Source organism: Sceloporus occidentalis, unplaced genomic scaffold (genome assembly GCF_023333645.1).
Source record: "Sceloporus occidentalis isolate IW3139 unplaced genomic scaffold, rSceOcc1.0.p SCAF_24, whole genome shotgun sequence".
Taxonomy (NCBI): domain Eukaryota; kingdom Metazoa; phylum Chordata; class Lepidosauria; order Squamata; family Phrynosomatidae; genus Sceloporus; species Sceloporus occidentalis.
Window position 1 is genome coordinate 5,769,144 of NW_028317004.1, and position 24,179 is coordinate 5,793,322.

The 24,179-nt window shown below is 38.6% G+C and overlaps 2 protein-coding genes across 4 annotated transcripts in view; both read right to left on the minus strand.

Moving 5' to 3' along the window:
- Positions 1-2,714, minus strand: part of LOC149300554 (death-associated protein kinase 1-like) — a 35,423-nt gene extending 32,709 nt beyond the window's left edge. For all 3 annotated transcript variants that reach the window (XM_089485204.1, XM_089485203.1, XM_089485202.1), the window contains exon 1: positions 2,497-2,714. The gene's annotated coding sequence lies outside the window, so the exon portion shown is untranslated. The remainder of the gene's footprint in view (positions 1-2,496) is intronic.
- The window catches only part of LOC149300555 (death-associated protein kinase 3-like), a 35,775-nt gene that overhangs the window by 533 nt on the left and 11,063 nt on the right, over positions 1-24,179 (minus strand). The window contains exon 2 of the mRNA XM_089485038.1: positions 2,497-2,718. Coding sequence (XP_089341164.1) covers positions 2,497-2,718 — 222 coding nt within the window. The remainder of the gene's footprint in view (positions 1-2,496; positions 2,719-24,179) is intronic.

The window sequence follows — 24,179 nt, forward strand, 5'->3', positions numbered from 1 at the left end:
GGGGAAACAACATGATTTAACTTAACAAAACGAAGGACAGAGTTCAAGTGCCACAGTGACTTAACAGAAACGAATGGTGAAACAAAGAAGATGAGACAGACAGAAATACATTATTAAGTAATTAAATACTTTGACTACATGCACCACGATGGGGGCGCTTGTTAGTAAATCCCACTGAATTGTGATACGAAGGGGGGTATTTAGCCCCTCATAAAACTGGTTCCTACAGCCACCAATAAACATGATTCACATAGTTTGATATCCTTCCATACCTTGTATAGTGCTATACAGCTGTAGCTTAGTCTCTATCGGAAAATAGAACCCAAGTTGAAAAAAACTGAAGACTCTATGAATTGAGCAAGGAGTACAAATTCAACCAAAATGTGTTTAAAGACCAATGAGATTTTGTTCTTGTTCTTTGGTTACATGTTTAACAAAAGGGTTCCCACAAACAATGATACCCACAGAGTACTTTAATATGCATTCTTCCTTAAACTGTCTTTTTAAGCCTGGATGTTCCTTGTCTTGAAGTGTCAGGGTCCTCCCCTGCAATAGCCTTAAGTCACTTTATACCTCCAATAAGTTATAATCAGGGATTTTGTTTGATCCCTTTTATCAGACAACCTGCTAGTGGTGTTTGTGCTACATAGCCTGTAAATCGTTCCTGACCCTGAAGTCTACAGCACATGGGCAGGAGCATATAGTGCATATAGTGCATGAGGTCTACATTACAGATACCAAAGATTGGATATTTAGATGCTTCATGGATACATAAACATTGAGTAAATTAAGGTGTTATGTATACTATGTGGAGTAAATGGTATAAAGTGTCATAGAACACTGATACGGATAGGTTACTGACTTGTACAACAAACAAATGGACACTTTTGCTGTGTGAGACATCCCAGCGCCTAGGGTAATGTCAAGGAGATAGATAGGACCAAAAACCAAAAGGAGGAAAAAAGGATTAAACCTCCCACATCTTACACAACAGAGCAAGCATTCTATGATATGCCATGGACTTAGTAACACTGACTGGAAAAGAGATCAAAATTGTTTTTATCACATTTTGAAAGAAGCTACTTGCTCCATGCCTATGAATAAGAATCACATGCTGTATAGTGCAAAACACTTTAGGCGTTTATCTCCATGTCTCCCATCTGGGAGCTGTACCTTGTTATATGCGATGTGTGTTGAGAAGTGTGAATCTTTACTTGACTGCTCCCGCCTGGCTTCCTGTTTGCTGTACAGGAAGGAGCAGTTCATATAGTCTATCTAGGTTTCATTAAAACATTTGACACTGGGTTCATCTCCATCTCCAGAAGGATATTAACATTGGGGAGATAGTTCAGAGGTGGGCTACTAAAATGGTAAATGGTTTTCAGAATTAAAAAGGGATAGCAATATGTACAACTTAGAGGACAGAAGAGAGGGGGGGGTGCGATAGAAACATTTAAATACTTAAGAGTTTTTAACAAAGTACAAGAGAGAAGGAGAAATGTTAGAACAAGGTTATCCTATAAATCAGATTCTTAGATGTAATGTATGGAAGACTGGTAGATAAATGGAACAATCTTCCAACACAGGCGATAGCCCCGTTGCAAGGGTATTCCTGTATAGGTTTATTTATTCATTTATTTGGGTCCTCACACACTTGCTTTTCTTTATTGAGAAGTCGTATAAGGCTTGGAGAATTTTAAATGCATGGACAAAATCCATATAACAGTACAGTATTCTTCAAAACAAGACCACTAGGCCATAACCACATTTCATGGGCACAGAAAAGTGAAGGGTAGAGAGAGAGGTTCACTCATCCCAGCGCACAACTTTTCATGTTTTCCTGTCTGGTGTGGATGTGGACAGTGTGGACTATTAAAAGTCAATAAATAGTTAAAGGCAAATATGGGTCCATTAGGCCTCCAATTGAACACATTTTACCCTTAGGTTTTTTCCCATTGTACTTTAAATTCAAATGATCCTTAGACAATGCTCGATACCTCCCTGGTGGTTTAATTAACAACCAAATAAAAAAAAACCAAAACTTTTCAGTTTCAGGCAAATATCTCCAGGACAGATACATGTATAGCTTGGACAGTGCCAAATATGTAATCTTGTTCAAGCAAAGTAATGCAAACATTTACTTTGGACAAACTAAAATAGAAGGGAGACTATTGTTTTACAGGAGGATTAAGCCCAACCACCATACCCCTCCATGAACCAAAGCCATGGAGCACTGCAAGAACACACTGGCGCTGGAAGGGTTGAGACGCTGTTCGTCGAACTCTTCTGTTTCAGATTCAATATCCCGCTGTTAAAGCAAACCTGCTAATTTCCTTGCCTGTTAAACAAAACTCTCAAGCTGGAATAATGAAGAACCCTTGAAGCTGTTAGCTTCCTTCATCGTTTTGCAATTCATGCCGTACAGGAAGCCCATTACATCATCTTTTCGGTGCTTAGGATACAAACAAGTAGCCACAGAAGCTTAGTGACACTTACAGCTCCAGAATGAGAATGACATCTGTTTTGTTCTCGTACACCTCGTGCAGAGTGATCACGTTGGGATGTTGGATCTCTTTCAGTATGCTGACCTCCCTCTCTATGTCCTCCCGGGTCACTCCACGCCGGCTTGATTTGGTTCTCCGCTTTTTGATGAACTTTGCAGCGTACTGAACACCTGCGCTTTTCTCCTGACATTTTTTTACCACTGCAAACTGCCCACTGTAAAAAAAAACAAACAAATAAGTAATTTAAAATAAACAAAGAAATTATGTTTTTTTCTGACCTTAAAGACTGAAGAATCACACATCACTCTTACTTATAGCCAAATATTTAAGCCAATACATTAGCTACTGTAATACTTGTTTAAATCCATACCATACATGTTTAAGTTCCTGCAGTCCGGTTTAATGACATCCCATTTATAGAAACAGACTGTGTTGGCAGATAAGAACCATTTGGCCCATGTATCCTGCCCAATTTCTGAATTTTAGTATATTTATAGTATGATGCAAAAAAATAATAACGTAATCCCATCCCAACATAACACATTGCAAAGATCATTTTATTTATTTTTTGCCTGGCTCTTTTATCATTCTTCAATGTAAAATATCAAACAGATAGTCTATATGTCTGCTTTATGTCCTGCCAGCCACTGACCTTAGCACAGAGGTCTGGATCAATGGAAGTTTATGGCCATAAACCACAAAGCTCTTAAAAAGCAACCCACTACATGACACAACCCCCACCATCCCTAATCAGAGACAAATAAATAAAAAAATACTGTATATAATAATAATACTCTGAAAATATTCAATGGAAGCAGTTTCTTTTCTAAGAGTTTTTGCTTCAGGTGAAAGCAAACACTTTATTGTTAAAGATAATTCTATAAAATTAGTTATACGTTATCCAGCTCCAACAAATTACACAGCACTTCTTTTGCCATACCCTTTAAATGTATGTATCATAACTAGAACTGACAGACTGAGACAAACCAATACATTAGGTAAAGTGGGCCCTGCTCACAAACTTAAAACTTTCTTAGGTTCCAAAATGGAGTGAACATGACTTCACAAATGGGTTGTGGCCAGGTTACAGAAGTAAAAACTTTTGCGTATGACCCAAGTGTTAAATATTTAAGGGGTTTTCTTTGATTACAATGCATTTGTGAGGCCCATAAGGATAAACATTATTTACCCCCTACCACGTATCCACTGAAATGTCTCTGATGCTACAATATTTGATTTTTAAGCCATCTGTGAGGTACTCTCCATAAAAAGTAGCACACAACAATCAGTCATATGAACTAAACTGTAAAGTAATATATTATGAAAAAATGCTTCTAGTTTTTATTCACAGCTACAGACTTAAAAGAGAACAAAGTTACAGAATACAGGGACTGCTTTAAGGACAAGTCAACTAGTTCATACAAGACCTAAGGGAGGCTTTTACTCAAAGTTTTTTGCGTTTTTTTTTTTTTTTTTATTACTTTTTTTTTTGTTTGGCTTCATAGGTTTTATGAGATTACTCCTTTGGTATGGTGTCAGTATGACTTTGTTAATTATTTACAAACCCCAAAGCTATAGCTTTCAGGATTTTACGACCTGTAACTTGTGTGTACACTTGGACTCTGATCAAAAGGTTGCCAACCAGAAAGCTGCATGCTATCATAAAAAAAGTCCTGGCTGTCTAGGACAGTGATTCCCACCCTATTCATTAAGACACATCAGTAATCTAGGTTTTATGAATTACCCTAAAGGAAAAGACTGTGGTAAAATGTGGAAATCATGTCCCGTTATTGTGCCTTGAAAGGATCAGTCTGAATATCACTACATTTCTAAAATTCCTTGGTGACCATCAAATCTTCCAAAGAAGATCTGTTTCAATTGATGAAACAATTGAATAAACCCTCTGACAATAGAGAATGTAAAAAAAAAAAAAAGAGTACTTTAATATACATTCTTTAAAAGTACAATTTAAATAATAATAAAACACTTAGCTGCAGCTCTCCTTGTCCTAAGTAGCCATTGGCTGCTTGACGCAAAGGCAATATAGGAATCTCCCCATGCATTTGCAAGGGAGGGATCCTTGATGATTTAAAGGGACCTCAGCTAAAGTATTTGCAAGGGGGACACCTTGAGGATTTAAAGGGACCTCTGTTATAGTACGCATTAATGACAAGAAGTAACTCTTCAATGTAGGGCTTCTTATAAATGATAGCTAATACATACACTAATACATACACTACTATGGATTTTTTTATACAAGTTACACTACGTCCCTCAATGAACCCAGTTTAAATACAGAAGCCCTGCTCTGTTTCAACAAGCAACTCGTGAGCTGAACATCTACTGGTGAACTTAGCGTGGGCAGCTGATGCTCCAAGCTGTGTTCCTCAATGTGACAGCTTACGATGGTATGTTTCTGGTGCATCAAAAACACAGTTTTTCAGGACTTTGGGTAAGCTCTCATTCATGTTTCACTAGGGGTATGGGGAATATGTGTTTGGGTTTATTTTGTTAGTGTAGGACTGTTAACTTTTGAAGAATAAAGCAAGAAAAAATTATGAACCTATCACAAGGAGTTTGCAGAGATGAATGCCTGAGAAACCACCAATAATACCACACATATACAATACTTTAATACTTGGAAAGGAAGCACAGGGGAAAAATAACATATGAACTGAATAAACCCACGAAAGAGAATTCAAGGCTCACAATAAAATGCATTCACTGATTAAGAAAGCTAATCTCAATATGAATTTTACAGTACAAGTATGAATATCTATCCTACAAAACCAATTTGTTTAACAGAAAAGGATCAAGTCTCACAATGAAATCAAATGATAAGCATCTGTTGGAACAAACAGCCCTGTAATAACACTGATTTTGCAGTGTGATCTTCTAATACCTATCATATTACTGCTAAATTAAATTACTGAGATGCATCCTTTCACTAAACTTGGCAGGCTGCCTTTACCTTCCTACGCCTAAGATCCAAACCAAAGATCTACAGTGCTCACAAGGGAACCCATATGCTTGTTGAGCAAACCCAACAAACCTCTTTTGCAGCCTTTGTTCATCGGTACTGGTGTGAGCCAAGATTATAAAGCCACAAATGCTAATGGAACCCGGTAGAAAATATGTAATAAAAGTATGTCTACATTTAACTGCAAAAGATTAAAAAAAACCAAAAAACCTGTATAATGAATCAGCAGCGTTTTAAGGGAACCAAAATCTTGGCTCCAAATACTTTTTTTCCCACTCAAAAGCCCTTGTGGTCAGAATTTCATACTTTGTACATGCACATACATACATGGTACACATACATTAACACATTTTTATTTTCAAGTCTGCTTATTTAACCCCTTAATGACAATTTACGGTCCGGGCATGTCACCTGAAAACGAACGGTTAACGACAATTGACGTGCCAGGACCGTCATGACTTTAAACGGGTGCAAAAAGCGATCTACGTTCGCTTTCTGCACCCAAACGGTGTTGCTGTAATGCCTCGACCTCGAGGCATTCATCAACGCCACGATTGGCACTAGGGGCCACGATTGGCACTAGGGGCCACGTCTGGCCCCTCCCCGGGGCGTCAACATCCGCCATGCATTGTATGGCGGCAGACGCCCGTTTTAAAAGCGTTTAGGAGGTGATCAACTTAAATGGTGTCGCTGGAATGCCTCGATCAGGAGGCATTCAGCGACACCAAACACTTACCCCAGGATGGGCTGTGACCGCTATCTGCCAAACTATAGTAACACACAAACACAACATCATGTGCTCTTATATGCTAACATCATACTCATACACACGCACACACTATCCAACAATACAAACACACTGAATGGCACTATAGATTCTGGCACTATACATACAGCTACACACACTGGCTAACAGTATACACACTGACTCTGGCTCTAGCACTATACAAACTCACACTAACACTACAGTACACACTGACAGAATACACATACGCTGACAAATACTACAGTAACCACACTGACTGTAACACGCTACATACACACACATAACACTGCTCTCCCTCCCCTTACCTAGTGGAGACCTGTCTGCACTGCGTGAGAGCTGGTAAAGAAACAGGGGGAAAAACAAGTCTGTAGTCTATTTGTACTTTTAATTCTGGCACCTATGAACGACACGTGCCTTCCTATGGGAATGCCATAGCATGACCCCCAGCTCATGCAGTCTCATCTTTTTGGTCTCCATCTTGGTAGTGTAACCCACATCTTCTGGGTCCTCCCAAACCAGACTGTACTATAAGGTTGTGGGGAGCAAACGATTCCCACAGCTCAGCCACATCTCCAGTGCTCATCGCCAATTAGATCTTCACCTTTGTTGCCGCTGGGCAGACAAAAAAATGTTTCCTTCTTCCTAACCGGGTAGAAAATCACATGTGGAAGAATGAGGGGTACATCTTTTCCAGCCCTAGCAAAGTTAGGAGGATTGTATCTCTAAAAAGTTATTTTAACGTTTATTTAAAACTGTCAAAACATTTGCTGGTGAAAAAATACGTTTTTCTTCAAGACTCATTGCTCACATTTGTCCCTAAGTTGAACAACCAAAATAATAGCTTTTTTTCCAGGCTATATTTCATAAATGTGCTTTATCTTTATGGGTTATTAGATATGATAGTTGCCAAACCGGTAATGCTACTTACAGTAGTGCAAGTCTCATAAAACGGACTCCTTTGAGAATGCTTCTTTAATTTAAACAAAGAACACACACAAAAAAACAAACACAGAGCTGCCATTGTGGGGATTATTATTCTTGTCTCATTTGTAATTATGACAATTTACATCTAGCCAACTACTCCCATCACAGCCAACCCAGAGTGTATTGGAGTGACAATTCGCATCCCCTTTTGGCTTACAAAAACAAAAATGGGTAGTATGTGGAAACTGTGTTAATTCCATCCCACCAAAGGCGAAGATCAGGTCATTTTCCTTAACCGCTTGTCACAGGGGAAAACCACTATTACCGTACTATGGAAACTGTAAAATTAAATCAACTTTAGTATTTTGAAAAATTATCTGCTCGAGTTGTTTTATTATTACTCATAAAATTCAGTAGGTTTTCAGGTTCCTTTTTTTGGTCATGTGACATATAAATGTAAAGTCAGGCCATAAACAGGACAGAAGGAAAGCAGGAAGGTCAAAGGGAGGGGTGGTTGAGGTACACAGTCATATGTTTATCATACGTGCAATAAATGATCAATAACAGGTTCGGTAAGGTTCAGCAAGCTGTGTTAGCTGAAATACCTGTTTTTATTATACATTCCTGTGCTTTAGTTAACTAAAATATTCCAACCCTTATCGAAAGTGTCTTAAAAGTTCTGCTTCAGATGATAACAAGCCATGCAAAATTCGTCTTTGGTGAACCCTAACCTTAACAGCAATGAAAGCCACATATGTAGTGAATCTGCCAAAACAGCTAAAGGTCCCTAAATGGAAAGCAAAATACACAGAAACAGCCTAATCTCAAATTATTGTCTGGGAAAGAGGAAATGTCAGGTATCACACACAAGGTTAAAGGTTACCCATGTCGTACATTTCAACAGAATGCTCTAGAAATAGTATTTGTTTTTGACAGTAAAGCAATTCATGTTATTTTAGGTTCAGCCTTGGACACACTGTTATTGCAGAGAATAGCAAAATGAATCCGATACACAAACTTTCACATTAAAAAAAAAAAAAGATCAGTTTGGTAACTCAAAAAGAGCCGTGTATCTGGGCATACAATATATATAACAACTTAATGGAAACATATGATTTTCAGAGAAAAATATACAATATCAGAATTTTTTTTTAATTTTAGGTGATATCGCAAACTACCAATTGAATAAACTTAGTTAACGGAAAAAAATATTTTATGCTTCATTTTTAAAGTTACTTGCCAAAACCTCAGGTTTATTGTTATTCAATGCACATGTATATGTGGATTGATTGGAAGGTCAGCGCTTTTTTTTTTTTTTTTTTAGCAATAGCCTAACTAGTGAGAACTAGCTGAAACCAGCGAGGGAAAAAAAGCTAATGTAGCCATTAGTGAGATTTCAGAAGCCTTGGCTACCCGACTTCTGGAACTTCTCCAGCTCAACCCAATGTGTTTGCCTCACGTGTTGCATAAATAAATAATGATGATGAACTAAAGGGAACCCAGGCATGACTCATGGATTCTCATGACTCATGGATTTATGGTGTCATAAGGTATTGCTTCTTTTTCTTTTTTACAATCATAAGTCCTATTAAGTTATTTTGTCCCTATTGTTAATTTACTGCCCCTCTTTGGTGGCTGTTGATTTGCTCACTGCGACGAGAAGGTATATGTAATTTTAAGTTTCTTCGGGGCAGCATTTCAACAGATGGAAGCTCATCTTTTTAATAAGCTACTGTATGGCTGAATATTTTAAAGAGGTCCCTTCATATGTCCCATTCAGAAAGTCTCACATACAAAGACATAACAGACACAGCAACATGTCTGACAAATATAATGCCTCATTTAACTGACATGACTTTGAACAATACTTCATAGAAATATTGGTGTAGCGATAACCTTTGTCATTATCAAATATATTGTAGATAATGACAAAGGTTAATCGCTACACCAATATTTCTATGAAGTATTGTTCAAAGTCATGTCAGTTAAATGAGGCATTATATTATAATATAATCAAATATAATATTATATATTATATTTGATTAGTGGGTTATCAATGGCAATGGGATAACCACATTATAGTGGCTGAGCTCTGTCACTCGTTATGTTTTAATTAGGAATTTTAAGGAAGCGATGCTGTGGGATATCCTGTAGTGTTTTGCATGGCCAATTAAGAATAGGGCCAAATAAATAATCACGCCACTGCAGATCCTTAACTACAGATAAAGCACCAGAAGGTCACAACTCATCAAATCATGAACAAATGTCAGATGGCTCCCTGAAAAAGAAGGTCAACTTGCCAAAAACTGGTATGTTCAGAATCAAAAAACAAGTTCATGTGATACTGTAGTGCATAACATGCCTGACGTGTTTCATAATGACTACTCTGCGGTGTCATTAATGACATCCTAATGACCTATAGCTTTAAGAACACATTTAAAGCATGCCAGTAATGTTTACAGGTTTATTAAGCATCGGTATTTGCCACCTAATCATTTGCCAAACATATTTTCAAAATATGTTTACTAATTTAAAAAAAAAAAAAAAAAAAAAAAGCCCTGCACTTAAATGTATATAAGAGCTGTGTGGTTCCGGTTGCAAATACATGGGGAGGGATTCCTTTTTGCCACTTCCAGCTACTTGCTGTATGGAGGACCACCCCAACACATACAAGAAATGCCAAACAGAGCTGCAGCTTCTCTGTAATGCAAGTATTTATGTCTTAAACATTGTAATGATCCATATTAAAGTACAGTAATCACTGCATCTTTAATTCTAGTAGACAAATGTAGCAGCCTTCATATAAATACATGTGTCCCTTTAACCTCTTATCCATTCATCCATTTAAAACGAGCTTCTTTACCTAAGATTAAATTAGTATTGTTTGAGCAGAAAAAATATACAGTCACCAGGATGCCATTGTGTACAGAACAAATAATAACTAAGGCAAAACGGCAAAGCAAGGCATGGGAACTTGCTGCCAGAATGTTAGAACCAGGACCTAGAATTGCATTTTCTTAGTATTGTGAAAGAGGCCTGGTTTGGAAGAGAGTTAGGTGCAGAATTCAGGAATTTAAAAACAGAAAAACATTACAGGAGTTAGAGTGTAAAAGATATTTTAGATTGATAAAGAATTAAAGACCGAAAAAACAAAAAACACAAAACATATACTAGAGTTTAAATCATACGGCCAAAGAGAAACACTTGTTTTAATAACTTTTATGTAATCAGAATCATTTGAATGACAATTATTTATACAGAGCTATCACACTACACAGAGCCATATAATTTGATTTAATATTTAATGCATGCAATGGATAATTAAACCGGCAGCCATTTAGAATCAGACTACCAACTCTTTAGAAGTTCTTAGGCAAAAGTGGTTACAAAATGTCCTTTGCTCTATGGCAGAAGGCTGGGAAGGTTTAAAAAAGAGGACATTCTTGGGAGACTTTCATCCTTTGTCACCCAAAGACAGAGTTCTATTAGAATAGGGCTGAAATCCTATTAATCCTACTTCATATTAGCCTGGCACGATCATGCAGACAGGATGGATGAAGCTAGGTTTCACCTTGTTGACCGTACTCAAAATATCACCTAGCTATTGCTTTACCAAGAATCGATGCTTTTTATTATGGCTTTTACTTCTATGCATGTGACTCTTGCAGCTGTATGAATGCATTGCCCTTCTGCATTCACATTTTTGTCTCATTTAGGCCACTTCTCTTACTACTTAAAGGCACAGTTTAATGTTCTGACAATTCCAGACCATGAGAACTTTAAAATGTATTCCTCCAAAGTGAATAAAATGAATTAGTGGACATAGAAGATGCAGCCCTGCTGAAGTAGCTGCCCTCCTCCTCCATGGTCCAACTATTCAAGCAGCCAATCAGTGACAGCAGGCCCGGACTGGCCATCGGGCGTTTGCCCGGTGGGCCGGGCCACGGCAGGGCCGCATTGATTTAGGGGCTGATGGAGCTGCAGCTCCAGGCCCCTACCCTACCTACGGCCGCAATGGCGGGTCTGCGGCCGCACAGGGTTTAAATTAAAACATCGGGGTTTTTTTTAACTTTATTTAACATCCTCCATGTTAAATAAAAATTTTTTAACTTTATTTAACATGGAGGATGTTAAATAAAGTTGAAAAAAACCCCCGATGTTTTAATTTAAACCCTGTGCGGCCGCAGACCCCTAAGGCCGGCCCTGGTGGGGGCTTCCCGGCCCCTTAGAGCAGGACCGGCCTTAGGGGTGTGCGACCGCACAGGGCGTCACACTCTAGGGGGCGGTCCGCACCGGGTGCCAACTTGCGGCACCCGGCACCCCTCCAGAGACGCAAGGTTCAACCCGGCTTAAAATCACTCAAGGGAGCCGGAGGTCTGCTAAAGACCTCCGATACCGCTCCCTTGTGATCCGCGCGGCAACAGCTGCTGTGCGCCGGGGTTTGTTGTTAGATCCCGGCGCACAACACTGAAGCCGCGCCCACCGCTGTCCGTGCCCTCTGACCCGGAAGAAGACAGAAGAACTGAAGAAGAAGAACAAAGAGGAGGAAAAGGAGCTGTAAGGAGAAAAGAGGAAAGGTAGGAAAATATTCAGTGAGAGTGGATTAGTATATATGTGTGGATTGGTATATATGTGTGGATTGATGTATACGTGTGGATTGGTGTATACGTGTGGATTGGTGTATACGTGTGGATTGGTGTATACGTGTGGATTGGTGTATACGTGTGGATTGGTGTATACGTGTGGATTGGTATATACGTGTGGATTGGTATATACGTGTGGATTGGTATATAGGTGTCGATTGGTAAGTGTGTGAGAGTGATGGGTGTTATGCTGTACCATTTCCAATGTCTTTTTCATGATCTAATTATGCTCTAAAAGTACATCATAACTCCCATCACTCTATACTGTTCCATACAGTGGCAGAGCTGGGAGGCAGAGGCCTTGCACCCTAACCGCAGGACTCCTGAAAGGTAAGTGAACTTCAAAGAGGGAGAGGGTAGATAGTTAGGAGGGGGTAGATAGGGAGAAGGGCGTGAGATGGGGGAAAGGGGGTAGATAGGGAGAAGGGGTAGATAGGGGAGAAGGGAGTGAGAAGGGGTAGATGGGGCAGAAGGGAGTGAGAAGGGGTAGATAGGGCAATCATACTCCTATCATGCCAAGTCTGCGAGTACATCCTGGAATCTGGGTATGCCTGGGCATGATAGGAATGTGATTGCTGTTAACAATCATATATATATATATATATATATATATATATATATATATATATACATATAATATTGTTTTTTTTAATTGTTTTGTCCTATTTTGGTGTGTTACTTACTTTAAATAAAAGTGTTTTTTTTATGGTGTGGGGAGGTCATATTCGGTTTCGGACAGGTAAATGCTGCATTTTCGGTTTCAGTCCAGAATTCGTTTCAGTGCATCCCTACTACTAAGCCAGACCATGAAGTGGTAGGCCTACACCACATCAATGTTTGGCGTAGTATATAGTGATTGGGGTTATGCTGCACTATTGTTAATGTCTGGCTCAATGTATAGTGATAGGGATTACGCTGTACCACTGTCAATGTGTGCCTCAGTATATAGTGATAGGTGTTATGCTGTACCACCGTCATTGTCTGCCTCAGTATATAGTGATAAGTATTATGCTGCACCACCGTCAATGTCTGCCTCAGTATATAATGATAACAGTGAGAAGAGGCAGAGGTGGTAGATAGTGATACAGGGGGATAGATAGTGAAAAAGGGGAGTTTTGTTACAAGTTTTTATTCCTTTCTTTTTTTGGGATGGGGGGGCACCAGAGGAGTAGTCCGCACAGGGCGCCAGAACACCTAAGGCCGGCTCTGCCTTAGAGTGGCGGACCCGGTTGCAGTTGCGGCGGGCTTAAGGGGCTCTGCGTTAATGCGGCCATATAGGCCCAGTCAGTCCAGTCCTGACTGGGCCTATTTTAAGGTAGGAGCCTGGAGCTGCAGCTCCATCAGCCCCTAAGTCAATCCTGCCCTGCCACAGGCGCGGTCGCAGTTGCTGCTTGCTCTGGCAACAAGGTAAGTAGGGTGAGGGAAGGGGCTGCAGTGAGAAGGGGCAGAGGGGGGTTAGGTAGTGAGAAAGGGGGAGAGGGGATAGATAGAGGCGGTACATATTGAGAAGTGGGGAAGGGGGTTACATAGTGAAAAGGGGGAACATAGTGAGAAGGGGCAGATAAGATGATGAGAGGGGGTAGTGTGAATGCGTATGAGAATCAATGAATAAATGTGTGGATGAATTGTGTGAATGCGTATGACAATTAATGAATTCATGTGTGGATGAATTGTGTGAATGATTTGTGTGACTGCATTAATGAATGTGTTAATGATTTGTGTGAATGATTAAATGCAAAGATGGTACATGAAGGGTGGGCTTTAACAATAAATAAATAAATATGGGCTGCTCAGGCTTAAATGCCCGGGCCTATTTTTTGTCCCAGTCCGGGCCTGAGTGACAGGAAAGTACTCCAATAGAAACCAATGGCAATTTCTTGTACACAGGCACACAAGGGTCTGAACAGACCTCAAATAGCAGTGTCTGCCGAGCCAGCTCTGAAGCTAAAGGAGTCGTGAATAATTTGCAACCCCCCCCCCCCAAAATTATAAAAATCTAATTTTTTGTTTCCTCCGAATATAACCTCCAACAAGATGTTTGGTTCTGAATCTAATTATAATTTTAAAATGTTACATGTGTATGCATTTCTTTAAATAACAGATAGAAAATACATGTAGTTGTAATAACTACAAAGAGTTCTTTTTACACGCTGTCAAATATTTAATACTGTTCTTGAAAATAAAGGAAAAATATTTGTTTTACTTGGCGCTATCTCGTGATCATCTTTTCAAGTAGCTACAGGAACGAAGACATCACGTTGTCATACACCCACAAAAACAGATGGTTCCATAGTTATATAACTTCTGCTACAGAACACAGAGGTCTTCACATATTTTTAGATAAAGATCTCTTCCACACAATATCTTTAGAAAGCACAAGAAATCGGTAAGATTGTGGCAAATTAGATGATCAAAACCCAAAAATAATAAGCATTTTGAAGAGTTCCGTAGCCTTCTCTTGTGAGGTCACCTAGGGCAACGTGTGGGGAAAGGTAAGCTAAAACAGCCTTCCTCAGCCTGTGGAACATGTACCGTGTTTTCTGTTAAGTCCAGAGGTTCTTTAAGATCTTCTTTCCAACAACTGATAGGATTTGTACAACACAAATTATCTAGCAGATATTCCTTCCTGCTGGATTACCCCTTTGGCAGAGCAGAAGCTGACAACACGTAACATGAATTGTAGCTTGCCTTTGAGCCACTGTTTACTTGCAGACCAAACCATTTTCTCAAAGGCTTGAAACCAGAGGCAACAGGCAGGTCTGATTAAAGGTAACACACAATGTATGTATGCTTTCGTTGTGAAGACCAGGTGTCACCAAGCACAACATTGCTTACGGTTCCTAACGGTCATGGGATGGCCCCAGATCTTGATGATGTTGACCTAGATAATGCCAAAATAATAATATAAAACCAATGGACTACAGAAGGCTGGTTACGATCAAAGAAAAGACCTTATCAGTCTTTGGCAAGAAAGCACTTTCCCTCATCATAAATTAATTCTGCATGTCTGCTTAATGACCTTTTGGGATAGCGCGCGCGCGCGTGCGTGTGTGTGTGTGTGTGAACACCCTGGGACATTGGACGTAAATGTCAATAAAAGAAGTTTGCAAAAGAACAATGCAGTTTAGTAAATTTATATACCATCGCAAGTTTCTCTACTGGAAACACAAGTTCCTGAGTCATTAGGTTTACTTAATGAGAGAGAAAGAGATTCTAATTCGGATTTCTCACAAATCCGGTATCAAAATCGTGAGTGGTGGCAGACTACCTGGGGGGATACAGGCAGGATTTGGGGGTTAATTTGGTATAACTGATGCCTTGTTAAGGGGTGAAGTTAGTAAATCCAGAGGCCTGGTCCTATTAACCCCTTCATGCCCACACCCTCCACACAGTCACGGCTTGGCAAGTAGTCCTGACCATGACAAACAGTAAAGTACTAAATAGGAATACTTGCCATTAAAAAAGGTCAATCTGCTTTTTTTTTTTTTTTTTTTTTTTTTTACACTTTCTGGGATTGGACTAGAATGACCAAATTTTTCCAGGGCACATATACATTTCATATATTACCAACTAGTAAATATAAAGAGTGCTGCTCGCATTATGCGGTATGTATAAACTCACAGAAGGGAATAGGCTATATCCCACATACTGCATGATAGCATATTACATGCACTGGTCGGCAACATTAAATGTGTGTGTCTTTGAATATCTGATCACCCAAAGATTAGCGTGTGTTACTTTGAGAAGTTCATCATTGTCTACATTATGTGTATTTTACTATTTTTCTTTTTTTTTCTATTTTTTTCTTTATTTTGTACAAAGCAAAGCATTCGGTTTGTATTGTTAAAAAAAGTAAAAAAAATTTATAAAATATATAATGGACAATGGAACTGTTGTAGCCCAAATGGCAGGTAAGCCACAAGTGAAGAACAGAACTGTGGCTGCAAGGCTAACGCAGGGAGGGAGTGGGACTTGTGAGTCAGACTCCTTCTCTCTTTCATACAATACTGGTGGTGTCTGGTTGTGGTGTTGTGCCAACTGGCACATTGTGAACGATGGTGAAAACACATTACCTTGAGCTACGTCTTTTCGTGCCTAATATGCCCTGCATTCCCGTACGCAGGGCACAGTAGCCATACTCTGCCACATCACAAGTGATGTATTTACGTGGATAATTTAGGCACATTCCACACATTTTTAATTCAATTTCTCACGGGACAGAACATGCTGACTGCTGTACTTTTAATTTGGGCAGAGGTGTGGTTTCTATCGTACAAGGTAGGTTTTTAATAGTCAGAAACGTAAACTGGAGTATATCAGGATAATACACTTGTGCAAAGCCTTCAGAGGAGACACAAACCAGATTGACCACTTCTTACACATTTGACACAACTGACTTGCCAAGAGGCTACTTTCATGTTTATCCTTTTCTTTAAGAAAAGATCAAAAGCTTGATTTTCCTCTTTACACCACTAAAAGCAGATAATCTGTGCAGATCAAATACAGAGATAATTAAACCGGCATCGCAAAAGCAAAAGGCTTTCTAACTAAATTTAACCTAATGCTGAATGGCATATGTGAGATCACATGGTGTTCTATCAATCTGTGCTGCTGCCAGGAGGAAAAAATAGAGAATACATAAAGTTCTTTAATAAGATAGATAGAAATATAGATGTCAGCCTAGTAATCAAATACAATCTAATACTATCTAACGAGCAGGAACATTCAACCGTCTGCTATTGGTAACCCTACTTTGCACCAGGTTATCTTTTTTCACATGGTCCCAACTCCACCTCTATGTCCTTAAAGATGTACTCTTTCTTGCAATTACAACGGAACAGTAAATCTTCTTGTATATGCGTATTTTATGGATGATGTAATAAACATAATCCGTACCTGCGAACATCAAAAGTGATAAGGGATGTGGGTAAAACATCACACAACGTAACTACATACCATATGGAATGCCAAAAGCGCTTTTCCTTATACTTACACTGTTTCCTACTTGTGGTAAAGGTTCAGGTGGCATAGTAATATTTTTGCAGGAGCAAAGACTTCTGCAATGAGCCGCTATCTCCTGCATTTTGTGAGACTTTGAGCAAAACACACTACCACAAACAGCCTCATTTTTAACGTGAAGCGCTAGTATATTTTTATTCGGTGTCAAACAAAGGACAACTGCGTTGGCGACATTGCTTTCTTGGATTTCTGTTTGACCAAGACATTCCCCTTACTTTGGCAGAGTGCACACGATGCATTAGTCATTGAAAGCCATCTCTGTAGATAACACTCCACATGAGGCGCAGGATGACAGTAATCGGTTACCTATTAAAAATAATTGTCTTATGACAGTTATACATAAATCATTCTCACCGACATTACCGCTGCCAGGAATAGTATTATTTAAAAGTTGCTTAGTTTTAAAGAGAAAGTCAATCTACCAACACTATAACTACAAAATAGAGTAATGGTCTATCTCATCTAAAGCCAACCTTTAAAGTGACAGCCTCACCAAACAACAATACAAATTAAAGTTCTTTTGACTACTTTAATAATTTTCAAAAAAAATAAATAAAATGCTTACCTTACGGAGAAGCCGCAAGAGAATGGTTCCACGACTGACAACACTCGCTGGTTGCTTCAAGCTGCCAGTCGGTGGCAGGAAAGCGCTCCCAATGAAAGCAATGGGAACACTTTCTGAATCATTAGAATAATGGCGGCCGAACACATCTCCACATAGGTGGGGAACAGGGTAAATGCATATCGAAGGATTCCTGAGGATTCCCAATGCATTTGCAACAGAGACCGCGTATAAATGTAAAGGGACAGCTTAGCTATAGAGTACATTAAAATGCATGATGGCTGCAGCGGCCCTGGAAGGAAGAAGCCTTAGAGTTCTAGCCGTATCCCTGAAGGAAATTCAAATTCAACTTCCAAACATCTTTTTCTTACTAAACATTGTGTGCCTTGTATAAGTGTTAAATCGAACCTGACATTTAGCATGCTTTTAAATTCTGCTGCATTTGGTGTTTTAATTACCATAACTATGTGATTACAACATATAAACAAACACAGCATAATTCAGATGGCTCAGACAATAAACTAAAATATTTTTTCTTTATTTTTCATAAATATTTTGTTCTGTTTATTATTTCTCAAATGGTAATTAACGAGTAACAGATACTCTCTATATTGGCAAGATTATTCTATGGCACATCAGTCCACATGTAACAGACTACCCTTTTTTGGAGTTTTCTTATTTCTTTTAAGCAAAAAAGAAAAAAAAAGTGCTTTATGTACAGGTATATTTACAAAATACATGTGGGGTATAAGCAACAACCATGTATGTACACGACCATGTATATCTGTGCCAGGAATAATATTTGCCAAGCAAATCGCTAATTTCCTTACAAATAACATTTATCAGAGCTAGGCAAATGGCAGATAAAATCGTTGGGAGCAATGTAATTTCAGAAGATGAAATGTAAAAATTGCATACACTAAAATCTCATAAAATTCAGACTTTGCTTTAGATATCACTACTGAAGAGAGGAACTCTCCACTGAACTGGCGGCTGCCCGCTGCCAATGGTGCCATAGACCACACTGGGTGCCTGCGCAGGCATCATGAGCGAGTATTCAGGTGCACCCAAAGACTCATCTGCTGTCTGTGCCACCGGCATGGGAATAAACTCAAGGCACAAAGAAGCTAGAGTACCCTAGGTAGATGCCAAGCTTTGTTTGAAAGCACCATACATACAACAAAAAGTACACGCCTATCTGGCACAGCATATTGCTTTTTCCTCCTCATTTCTTTGCCGTGCATGAACAAAAACAGGATGTAAGCCAGCTCTATTGTAAACACATTTGTTTGTATTGGTGGATTACAACCAGCTTCCAACAAGCGCCAGGACACAGTATAGCTTTCAAGATGTACAAATGGTGCAACTTGAAAAATACTATAACAATTGTAGTGAAATGTGAGACCTTTTAACTGTAGGCACTCGAATAATGGAAAGCAGAATAAATGCAAAGCCAGCAACAATCCCTTTGATACAGTATCAAATACATAATGTGGTAACCCTAGGTGTATTTCCTATGGTTTGAAGAAAAGAAAGGAAAGGAATGAAGGAAAGAAAAGAAAGCTATTATACATCAGTCTGTCAGTTCTAGTCTTGTCATTCCTGTGAATATATGTATTGTAAGAAGCGATGTGTAATATACATATTCATAAATAAAGATATATATATATTACACATTCACACCGATAATTCAACAAGGCAAGCCTTTTCCTGACCTGTGTAACTGGAACTATTAAAGCATAAGGTAGTTAGCACATATGTAACAGTAATGCGAGATAAAGGGGTAACACTTAACATTGAGGACTAATAATGTCTGATATTGGTGAAATACAGCAACTGCAGCAAAAACACCTAGAAGGCTCAGCTAAAAGAACAAAGCAAGACAATGTAGTATCATTTATTTTGCTGCATAAATAAGCACGGTGAAACCCTGGCAGAAAACCCTGCTCGGTCGAACAAACCTCTCATCCAAATGCTAGGAAAGAAATTGAAGATGTTATAGCTTTATCACTTACATATGTATATAGCTGTATTTGCATGTATTCCACAAACACAGCCATAAATATACAAATCCAAAAACGGTTTGGACCCAATGCCAAACAGACGATATTTCCTTTAGGCGCAATTGCTGGTCGAAACAGCGTTTTGTTTAATAATGTTTGTATGGTTTTATTTTAAGTTATAAAAAAACCAAAAAGTTCTCAGTTGTTGTCAGTTGTTTGAGGAAACAGAATTTAGCAATGTGTTGATGTTGCAGAATTTGTGTCAAAAGCAATTTCCTAATAAAGCGTACACAGGGCACACGGTACAGTTCTGTTGAATTATAGCAAGAACATCCTAATGTTGATTAGGACAAAATATATATATATATCATATATCTGAAAAAAGGTCTTATAATTTTTAGAATACATGCAAAATACAATAAACTGCAAGGTTTAGGTCAGCGTTGGGTAAGAATTATAGTCAAGGTGGAATATGTACATTGCAGAATTGTGTATATATATATATATATATATATATATATATATTTTTTATTTTTTTTATTTTATTTTCTTTTAAATCTTATATTACCGTAATTTGCCAAATAATACCAGGATGAATAAGCTGAAGGTACATGAGCCAGGCAATATTTATATGAAGATATAGATGGAACCTTGTCTCCATAACAAAAAACAGCAGTCCACCATTCAAGTCTCCCTGATGCTTCCATTTTACTGGATTGTTAGGGCTGTTGATTGGCATCCTACAACTTAATTGCGGCACAATGATCACTGTCACTTGACAATGTACCTACAAATGCTGGTCTCTTACAGCTCATAAGTATGCAAATATATTTCAGGGTCTTCTTCATGCCCTTTTTAATTGCACTGAGCTTTTTTAGTAACTCATTACAGCCAAACATAGGAAAATTAGATTAGAAAATAGTATTTGTACCACTTATACAGATATAACAACAGGGACCTGTCCAAACAGGGCAAGAAAACAAGTATCACAGGTCTCATTTGAGCTGTGTATACATCTGACAACCTGAAAAAATAGTCGTGTTCTAACCCATACTCCGGTGTATAAAAAAACTGCCATGTAAAAGTGCCCACGTCTTTCAAAAAACTGTCCAATCTTCTTTATATATATCTAAAATAAAAAGACTGAAAATGAAATAATTGTACCCTCCCCACCATCAACCAGATGGGAGCTGGAGGGAGTTCTCCACCATGTGTAACGTATCACAATTATACCAGCAGTATACCTCAACCGTCTAGTGTCCTACACAGCCCCACCAATGAAGAGTGCATAGTGAAGTACTGCAGCTGCAGAGCTGAAGCCAACGACCCCTCCATGGCCTGGTGCTTGTGACCGTTTTGACCGCAAGAAGAGCCAATAAGTGGCAGGAAAGGACTCCAACTTAAATCAATGGAAGCGCATGTGTGTGTGGGAGGTCTCATTTAACCCATCAGGATTCTTGTGCAAGCCAACGCTGGAGCTGTTTGGCATGGAGTGACATGCGTCTCCTTCAGCAAGCAGGAGATATGTTTGACTGAACACATCTCCTGCAAGGTTGGCGAAAAAGGCATTTTTGTATAAAAAATACCTATGATGGCAGGAGCGTCCCTTTAATGCTCAGTAATTCAGAACCTAGAGCCATAGGACTGAATTTATTGAGTGTGATTTGCAAAAAGGTACCACAAGCACATGATACGCCTAACAAAGTATTTCGTATAAACAAAATCATGTTTCTGCTGTGGATGCAATACCCCCACTTCAGATGACGCTGTGCCATTTCCACAATTCTACGTACTATTACACTATGTTACAAAAAAGTTTAGACATTGGCACATTCAGAGATTTACGAGTCCCACCCTAATGCCCACCATATAAACATGCCTACAGCATGCATCTAGAATTTTTGAATGGGCCCTTTTCAGGGCCAGATATTATTCAACTTTAGCAATACTTTAGTAGATGGATATTTGAAACAAGCTTTCCACGGGACGGCAACAAAGTATTATTAACAGCAGATATTTTTATTAACCAGGTCATGCTAAATCAAGTAGGGAAATGAAACATGTCATTACAGAAATATTATGCATTTCCATGACATCCACGCTTTGAGATACACACCATTAAACTGCAACTCCATCAATAAATATTCAAAGGGTGTTCTATATAATGATTCACCAGCACTCATTTAATCATTTTCTAAGCGGTATTATAAACCCCAAGGGACACTGTTTTGCTTTTAAATTCAGTAAAATTGTTTCACCTAACTTTTGTATTAACCAACCTAATTTATCAAAAGAACATAAAAGGAAAAGATTGTCATCTTTTCAATGTTACAAGGTCCAGTCAAACTGTATTAAAGGGGACCAGCAATCTTATGACTGTAGACATGTCTAGCATGGTCAAATTAAAAGAAATTTAGATGATTTAATACCCAAGTTCCAACCTGGAAACTGTCCATAGCCGACCACAATGAGATCCCTATGAGCCCTGCTTCCCTCATGGTACAAATATTTAGCTACTTGCCCATTGTCTTATTTGTTTTTTCCCTACTATACTGTATTTTTAGGTTTATTACATTTCTACCCAACGAGAGCTACAGAATGACCATGCCAAGATCTGTAAACTCTCTAATGTTATGATGTCAGAGGCTCTCTGCAGCAAGATTAAAAACAAATAACTTGTAAGGATTTTACATAGAGATAAGGGCAGAAGGCAGAAGTTCCCCGTTACCCAAAGCGTGGGATGCACAAAATGTGCTACGCTGTCCTGTCCCCAGACGGCTGATTAATTAATTCTATTTTTTACTTAGTAATTGCTTGGGAGCGCTGGAAGGAATGATTTGCAGAGTAATTCTTCTGGGATTAATCGTTTTGTATTACGCTGAAAAAAATAGGAGTCCGGGTATATTTACTGCGACTTTATCTTAACGTTGATTGTGCAATATTTCCAGGTGATCTGGGTCTTGAAAAATAAATAAATAGCTTTTTTGGCGCACTATTAATGTAGATACATATACATTGTGTCAATCTCTATGTCACCCATAAGCATGATGACCAATCCAGATCCCAGGGCAGATCAATATTTTCTTTCAGGTATCTACTCCTTGCAACTTGTCTCACAAAACAAAAGCACAACAAAATTATTGTTGGTTTTACAATGTTCACAAATAAATAATTCATGCTTACTCCCTGCCAACGCTCAAGTGATAATTGATTTAACTGAAACATAGGAAGCTCCTGTGGGATCCAAGCTGAGAATGAAGACCAACACTTTAAAACCGTGTCTAAGGAGTTTGTTTTGAAGATAGTATTTCTTTTGGGACGTACAACAAATAAATTTACAGAAATTACACTGTTTTAAGACTAAGCACATATGTAAACCTCGTTTGATAGATTAGCAGCTGTAGCAGTGAAGGTTTCCCAATAAGCTACACGGTTATAATTATTTTTTTTCTTTTCTTATATTCTGATTAGTTCCCTCATCCATCAGACATCCAGCGGGTAAACAAGCACATCCATTATTTCTACTATTGCAGCAGAAGACCACAATTCCCACATAATACACACATACGTACATCAGTGTCACTGTCCACAAACAAATGATTTTTTCCGCAAGTGAAGAACTGCACTGGTAACACAAAAGGGTAGTGTCTTTGGGTCAAACAACTCATTTAGCAGAGAAACCGTAATCTGGACACAGTTTTCTGTTAACCGCGTTTGCTGAAAAAAACCCCACATTATTCCCCAGAAATGGCTTTAACAAACCCTGGAATAAGAAAAAAAAATAAAATAAAAATATATATACATATATATATATATCTGATTTGCAATCATGTGTGCTGACGTCAGTGCTTTCTAGATCTTTTTCTATAGCTTTAAAATATGGCATTGCGAGCGGTCAAAGAAAAGCACCTGTCATGTCATAGCCTGCTTTGCAGCATTTTTTAACCCCTTTAAGGAGTGGATTAATGCAAGAAAAAAGTATGTAAACAGATGTATTCTGTAAAAGCTATCATCACCTGTTCAAATACACAAATAATACAGCTTGTATACATCACGTGGTATTGGCAAAGATTAGTCACATAGACGCTACATAAAGAATTCATCATTATGGGTCCATCATCAAGTTCTAATGATTCACATGAAACCAAGATGGTTCAAGGCACTCAAAATATAATACTACTACTCTTATCTTCTTTACTGATTAAAGTGACAGTAATGTCTTCTTTCCCTATTCAATCATCTATAAGGCAAACAGGCTTGAGCGTGGGTGTATGGAAATTCTCCACGGGGGTGGGGGGGTTGGGACATTTACTCCTTTAGCAGGTAACAGCAGTAACATTTGTTTTATACCTAATAACAAACAATAAGATTTCAAGGCAGTACTGCAATAAAAAACTGTCATTTGGGTTTTTTTTTTAATACTGTACATATTTTATTTCCATTTATTTCTCTACAATGTGTGTTTGTTTTTTTTTTAAAAAGGACACACAAAATGTAATACAAAATAAAAGGGACATGACTATTAAAGTCATTAAAGGCTGAACGTGAGAAGGACTTGCTTTAGTCCAAAATCAGTAGAGGATCCTATTTTATCATTATAGTTGAAAATAGAGAGGCTGCAAGAGATGGCGCACAGAGGTCTCAGATCCCAGCCTCCGGGAGCATATCACATGGCAAGAGATCTATTGTACATCGCTTGGGAGTATGTTGGCGCTATATAAAAAAAATGCGTTCAGCTGAGCACATTTTTCTGCATGCTAAATAGCTTAGGGGGCCAG